This window comes from Glycine max, chromosome 9 (genome assembly GCF_000004515.6).
Source record: "Glycine max cultivar Williams 82 chromosome 9, Glycine_max_v4.0, whole genome shotgun sequence".
NCBI classification, from domain to species: Eukaryota; Viridiplantae; Streptophyta; class Magnoliopsida; order Fabales; family Fabaceae; genus Glycine; species Glycine max.
Genome location: NC_038245.2, coordinates 3,062,731 through 3,070,433, shown reverse-complemented (window position 1 = coordinate 3,070,433; position 7,703 = coordinate 3,062,731). Strand labels below are relative to the sequence as shown.

The 7,703-nt window shown below is 26.6% G+C and overlaps 1 protein-coding gene across 1 annotated transcript in view; it reads right to left on the bottom strand.

Annotated features, from left to right (window-relative positions):
- Positions 1 to 4,160, bottom strand: part of LOC100783593 (glucan endo-1,3-beta-glucosidase, basic isoform) — a 6,695-nt gene extending 2,535 nt beyond the window's left edge. Inside the window, exon 1 of the mRNA XM_041005348.1 lies at positions 4,006 to 4,160. Within this exon, the coding sequence (XP_040861282.1) occupies positions 4,006 to 4,096 (91 nt within the window). The 5' untranslated portion in view covers positions 4,097 to 4,160. The remainder of the gene's footprint in view (positions 1 to 4,005) is intronic.
- Between the last annotated feature and the right edge of the window lie 3,543 nt (positions 4,161 to 7,703).

The window sequence follows — 7,703 nt, the reverse complement described above, 5'->3', positions numbered from 1 at the left end:
GTCTAGCTCTATGTTTACCATGAAAAGTCTTTGCCAATTGCCAAATTTGGAAGAATTATCTCCCTCCTTTTTCTCTCTCTTTTAATTATACTCTGGTGTTAGAGTATTTTAGTAACCTACACTAAATTATTTAAACTAAAAACTCAATTACTTTTTGTGATAATAAATTTATTTAGGAATAATATGATAGTTTAATATTTATATTTTTAAAACTTGGTAATTTAATGTTTATATTTTTAAAATTCATTTACTTTTCCTCCACTCATTCTCTTTCAAAAATATTTAGGGAGAAGAGAAAGAAATAAATGAGTTTTAAAAATATAAACATTAAATTATCATATTATCCTTAAATAAATTTATTATTATAAAAGAAGTAATTAAATTTTTGGTCAAATAATTTGATGTAAGTTGTTAAAATATTTTAATAAGAGTATGTTAGTAAACCCATATATATATATATATATATATATATATATATATATATATATATATATAATATTTAGTGAGAGGATACTTTTTATATGAGTGAGAGAAATAAATATTAATCATTAGATTGGTTATGAATGCTCAAGAGATTAAAACATAAAATATTAAGTAAACATTTTAAAAAACAACTGGCTTTCCTTATATGCTATAAACATTTTTTTGTAAGTTATGCAAATTAATGATATGTCATATTTTTGGTACATTTTTGTTAGTTATTAGATGAAAATTTTAGAAGATGGACTTAATTAATGCTAACAAAATAATATTAAACGATTGAACTTATGAATCAGAAAAAAAGAAATATTTTTTTAGTTTTTTTTTGCACATTTTAACACACTTTTTTTCTCTACCATATGATTTTTGTTACACTTTTCTTTTCTCTTTTTTTTTCTAATTTATTCTCTAGTTGCAAAAATAGTTATAAAAACAAAATTTTTCACGGAAAATCATGGGCAATGCATTATTAGAATAGTCTACTCATTGTAAATGCATGCACACCTACAATAGTGTTAGAAAGTAGATGCAGGATGCTCAATATGGATAATGTATGCTTAATATATTCAGCATAGTTAAAGGCCTTTCCTAGCTATAATCTATTTGGCAGTAATGGCCCCACATTACTAAAGGAATCAAATGTAGATTTTTTTTTTATATAAAAAAGATTTCCATGAACACATGTTCAACTTGGGTGGCATGTACTATATTAATGTGTATATATATAAATGATATATTTTTCCGGTAATGCAAATCATATTATTGTAAATTATATTAATTATTCTCAAAGATTTATGAAATTATATAAACACTTCTGATTTTTAACATTTACAGTAATCTCCCATGTAAAGAAGGTCAAATGAAGTGTAATGTATAAGAAAGTTCAATAATGTTTTTAAAAAATTAAGAGAAGTTAACGTAAGAATATACGTAAATGAAATCAGTGAGAGAGTTTGTGTAATTAATTTTACAAAACTTGAATGATACTTAACATAATTTACTCATGAATTATTTATCATGTGCCCCACGAAATAAATGACGATTAAATATATAAAATATTGACATTTTATTAATCAACTTGCTTCTCAGGGCAGCCATTAAAAATCCACGTGGCTTATCTAAATGATGCTAATTGCTAGTGGCTGCTGCACTGTGAACTTGAATAATTGAACATGCATGCGTAAGAGAAACTAATAAGTACAAAAGATAAGAAAATGTATAAACAAATTAGAAGATATATATCCTTCGAGCTATACGATGTCTTGTAGCTAATAGTGGGAGAGGCTAGCAATGGAAAGCAGCCGATGACCATGATTAAAACCGTTCTCCCTTTCAAAATGTCAAAGTTCAAAGAATACGACTAATCAATCGATATCCACCGAACTGAAGTGGATATATATAATACAGTTAAGAAAATTTAATACATTTGTAAAAAAAATTGACACAGTGAATAGCACAAAAAAAATAATTTAAAATTGTACTTTTACATTATCATCGTACAAACTACCGTATGTATAAGTGATTTGTTGATTTTTATAGTAATTAATTAATTAATTATCTTTTAAGTTACACCATTAATGATTTTTTATTATTAATTGATTGTGAAAACTATTTTATATGCATACAATTAAATAATATTATATATAATAAAATAAATACTTATTTTCATCTTTAAAAATTTGTGACACGGACAAATTAGTTCTTAAAATATACAAATTTTGAATTTAACCTTCAAATGTGTAAAAAATTATATAAAATAAGCAATTATTTTGTACAAAACACAAATTAAAAGGTTAATGACAAGCATGATTTATTTATCTTAATGAAATAATGTAAATGTTGGTTTATTATTTTTATTAAAAATTATCATAATATAATTAAAAAATATTATATATTTATTATGATTTATAAAATATTGTAAATATTGGTTTATTAATTTAAAAATATTACTAAAATATTAATTTTAATACTTTTCAAGCAAAAATGCATTTAAGTATATCATATATTTATTATGATTTATGATGAATTAAAAATTTAGTTTCTTAATTTTTTAGAAAAAATAAATTCGGCCACTAATCTAAAAATATTTTTATACTTATAACTACCGAAAATGTTATGTCGCTATCATAACAACAAACGAATTTTGAATAAAATTCGATTGTTATCTTCAAGTCTATTTCGGTTGCTACTATACATTTGTATTCATAGATATATAGTCACCGAAATAGCCAATGAATTTTTCAGCGACCCTTTATCATGGTTTCTAATTCGGTCGCTGACAACAGTTAGACACGAGAATAAAATCATTCTCGAACTCGGTTATAATTAGCCAATAAATTGTTTGGTCGCTATTTTGGTCTTTAATAGCGACTGATCCTTCATTTCGGTCGCTAATTCGGTTGTTAACAATAATTATACATAAGATAACCGTCTTAGAATATTATCCCTTCTAAGATGGTTTTTGGACGTAATTGATGTTGTTCTTGTTTTTTTAGGGTTCAATCATAAATATTAGATAGAAACCATATCATTTGGTGTGTCTGATTAAATAATAATTATGAGATTAAAATTTTGATAATCATAACATCTACAAGAACCACAAATATAAATTCTAATGACTAGCATGTTATGTATCAAACAAAAAGGAACACAAATTAAGCTAATATGATGAACTCTAATGAAATGGAAAATAGCTTTGTTGTCACTCAAATATCAATGCTACTCAACCATTGGACTTAAAATACTAGTTAATAAAAACTAGAGAGCATACTCATTTAGGTTTTTTTATACCTTAAGTTAAATTTGAGTCTACAGGCCATATACAATCCATGTGCTATAATTAAGGCATATATCACTTACATTAGGAAAATTGGTAGATAACACTAAATAAATTTGGTGAAGCTTATTTTAACAAATGATTAAATATTTATTTTTGTTAGCTTGGATCTTAAAAATAGAGCTATCAAAACGAGTGAGGCTGAATGAAAGTGTGAAATATGAGCTAAGCTGGGCTGGTCCGAATCTTTCATGGATCGCACTTTTGTTGGTCTTGCCGGGCCCATTGGCTAGACAAATGAGACCAAATTGTTCGCTTTATCTTTTAAAACTTAATTTTGTTTAAATTTTCAAAGAAATAATAAAAATAATAAAATAATATCAAATGAAATATGTTTGATAGTTTTCGAGTCTTTTATTTTTAGTTTCGATCTGTCCTATCTGATCGAGTCAAATTAATCCAATATGTTTCAGAGTTTATTATTTAATCGCTCAACCTGACTTGATGGGTCGTTGGAGCGGTCCATTGAAGAAGAGAGTCAATCTTAACAACTCTACTTAAAAGGCACTTTAAGAAAAGTGATCATTTGAAGAAAAGAAATTCTTGAACGTCCAGATTGAAAATGCATGGTATTTTATTTTTATGGGTATAAAATATGTTGTAATATTAATATCTACCAGTACCAACAAACTTATGATCAATGGCGCTAATAAATGGAATGGATGCAAAAGTATCAAAGAGAGACCCACCTGCCATGCGAAGGTATCCTATCAATAGTTCCAACAGAAGCAGGAAAGTAGCCAATGAGAACCTCTGGTTTCTAGCGAAGAGAGAAGGCATGGTGCAAAATGTAATAATGCACCACAAAACAAATCAGTGAAGGATTAGCCCTCTATTAGGCACCTAATTGATGATCACACTTCAATATTCCTGTGCAGTCCTCTTATATATATGGTGTATATACAGCTTCTTGACATTTTCTTACAAGAAATTTGAATTCTAATATACATTAAATATTAAATATCATGAAGTTGACATCTGTCTTATCTGTTATTTCTTTGCAAGTTGTTTCAAAATGACATCGTAAAACAATTATGTGATTATTTAATTGTGAACTTATTCCATAAAGATTATAAAAATGATATCATTTCGAAGGGACAATAAATTCCTATGTTTACCTACTGAACAAACAATAATCCTCATCTTCTACAATCTGTCCACCATGAAAGGTCTTGCCATTCTTCTCTTCTAATTTAGATTTGAAATAACTGTCGATCGCTTAGAAAAATAGAACATATCTTTGTCACACTGTGTTAGTCATTTTTTTTAATTATTTATTTGTTCTGGACATATAAGTATAAAATCATTGGTGATATTAATTTTCCAGACTAAAATATGTTGTTTTTTTTTCATTTTTCGTCCTCCCAAGATTATATCGTGCCACTTTTTAGCTCGCACAATTTTTGTAGGGATTAAAAATAAACTTTAGATATTTTGGAGGAAAATACATATTTTAGTGATTTTTTATTTATAATTTTAACTTGTCTATATTATATTCTCACTTATTATACATGTAAAAAACAGTGTCTGAAATTTTATTTGTACAGTCTTAACACAAGGCTTATTTTATTTTTCTCTAAAAAAAAATCATTTTTATACTTTTTGTCTAATCTTAATGAACTGAAAACTACAAAAAATGTCAATTGAAGAAAATTTAAAATAAGATATAACATAACAGTAATGAAAAATAATTATATTATTCTTATTACCCATATATTTTTTTTTAAATTTTTTATCTCATATATTCATATTGTTTTTTATTTCACACTTTTTTCTCTTTTCATTTCTAGTTGTAAAAATAGCCATAAAAATATAATTCTTGAAAAAAAATTATGTACACGTATTATAAGAATAATCAAGTCATTTTAATGCATGCATATGGAAGAGTGCCACCAAACTAGATGATCAATATGTAGTATGTACAGTGTATGCGTAATATTTTCAACATAATTTAAAGCTCTATCCTATCAACTCCTTGGAATAAGGGCCCACGTTACGTACTAAAACTATCAATCTATGGTGTTTTTTTTATATATAAAAAATATTTTCTTGAATACATGTTCAACTTGATGGCATGTACTATAATGTTATATATAAACGATAAATGATGTTACATATCATTGTCATACCCCACAAAATAAATAAAATGAGTAATAAAATAAATAATTTTTTTGATATTATTAGGAATCAAGTAGTTTCTCAGTGCAGCCATTAAAAATGCAATTAGCTTTTCTAAATGATGCTAGGGGCTGCTGCACGGTATATATGAACGGACTTGAAGAATTGAACATTCGTAACTGAAACTAATAATAAGCACAAAAGATATAAAAAATATATTATATATAGCGTGGTTACATAAATCATTAATATATATATATATATATATATATATATATATATATATATATATATATATATATATATATATATATATAAGTAATCGTTGTTGTTTTTCTATGATTCCCTTCATTCTTATTTATAAAATTCAAATTTAAAATAATATTTTTTTAATAAGATTTAATTTATAATATTTTTACATTAATTTTTTTATATTAGAAATACTATTTGTTAAAAGATGAAAGAAAATATATTAATAAATTATTAAAAAAATATTAATAATAAGAATAATTTTAAAAAATAATAAATTTAAAATAAATATATTGTTATATATTGATTAAATTTTAATAAACTAAGTAATTGAGTTATATATATATATATATATATATATATATATATATATATATTATTAGATGTTAGTCATTGAAGGTGATATGATTGTTGCCAACCTAGTGGGGGCACATCACCAGCATTTAAACCTTTTGTTTAAAGTGATCGATCATGCATTAAAAGTTGAGGTCTTTGTGGATTTTAAGGATGGTACTCCACATTTCTTTTCTTGTGGGACTCTAGTAATAGGCGTCATTATGTTCAGCAAATTTATGTCTCCCTCTTTTGGCTTGATTTATCTTTGAGGGCGGCTATATTGAATTAATCCACTAAGTGCATACCCATGCATGAATGCTATTGCTTCCACGACTTGATATGTAAGTCTCGTTTAGTTTCACTTCCTTTTTAATTTAATAAAATATAATTTATAATGTGAATATTATTTTCCAGAAAGTTATTTTTAGTGTCATTATTTTTAGCATAAATTATAATGATCACATTGTGATTTACTTTTATATCATGGGACACTCTTTGTTTTTCTTAATTCTAAAAAAATTCTTAATTATTGATTTTTTTTTTGTTTTACTGATTACCCTTTGATGTTTTAGACATGAGAAACGATTGTTTGAAAATATCACTGTTAACTCATTGACAAGTGCACAAAATTATCACAAGTAGTGAATTTAAAACGAAAGTCCAAGTGTCGAGTCCATGTAGACTTTGTTTGTAATTGGATTGACATATACCCAATTTTTATGCAAAGAATTGAAGAAAAGGGAAATTAAAACCAAAGTAAGATTATGCAAGACAAGAAAAATTAAAATTAGCGAAGACAAGAAAAACAAATACTTTGATGCGAAGGTTAATTCAGAATGTAATTGTGTTAGAGTCTAGCATACCAAACTATTCGTGATGTAATATTAATAATTTTTCTCTATATAATATTATCCCAATTTTTACCTAGATCTACATTGGTACTCTAACCATGAGCCCTCAAGTGAAAGAGCCTAATTGATCTAATTTTTCCCCTTAATCCCTTAAGAGATTAAATTAAATAAACTACATTAGGCTTAGAGATGCATAAATATAGGCTAAAAAATATCATTTTTATCCCTAGATATGATTCATTTAGATGTCCTTTCCCATTTCTTTAGAAAATAAATATTTTCCAATGCTTAAATCCTAAACAGATGCATGAGTATAGATGATCGAACCACAATCAATAACAATAAGCACAAAAAAGAACAATAAAAATTGAAATTACATTCAATAAATAGTAGAAAAAGAATTACATTACAAGAGTTTGGCTGCTAGCTAGGCTCTCAATAATGAGGGTGTAGCCTTTCATTGTCATGAAAGACTTTATATTCCAGGGGTTGAAGGAGATGAAAGAAGAAGAAGAAGGGTGGATAAGGAGGGAAGAAATGACTTTAGAGAGGGTTTCCCTTATTTGAGATGCTCAAGCTTTGGGTGTATTCAGTAGAGAGTTTTGAGTCTTGATTTGTCTTTCTCCTTAGCTTGCTCCTCTTATTATAGTTGTACTTAGCTTAAAATTCAAGCGATCTCGCGCTAAGCGTGATAGTTGCGCTCAGTGAGTATGGCGGTGATCACGCACTTAGTGTGAACTTCATATGCCTTTAGGTTTCTTCGTGGGTCTTTTTCGTGCTAAGCTTGGACTGGCCGCTGAGCGAGGCGTCGCGCTGGACGTGTCTTATGCGCT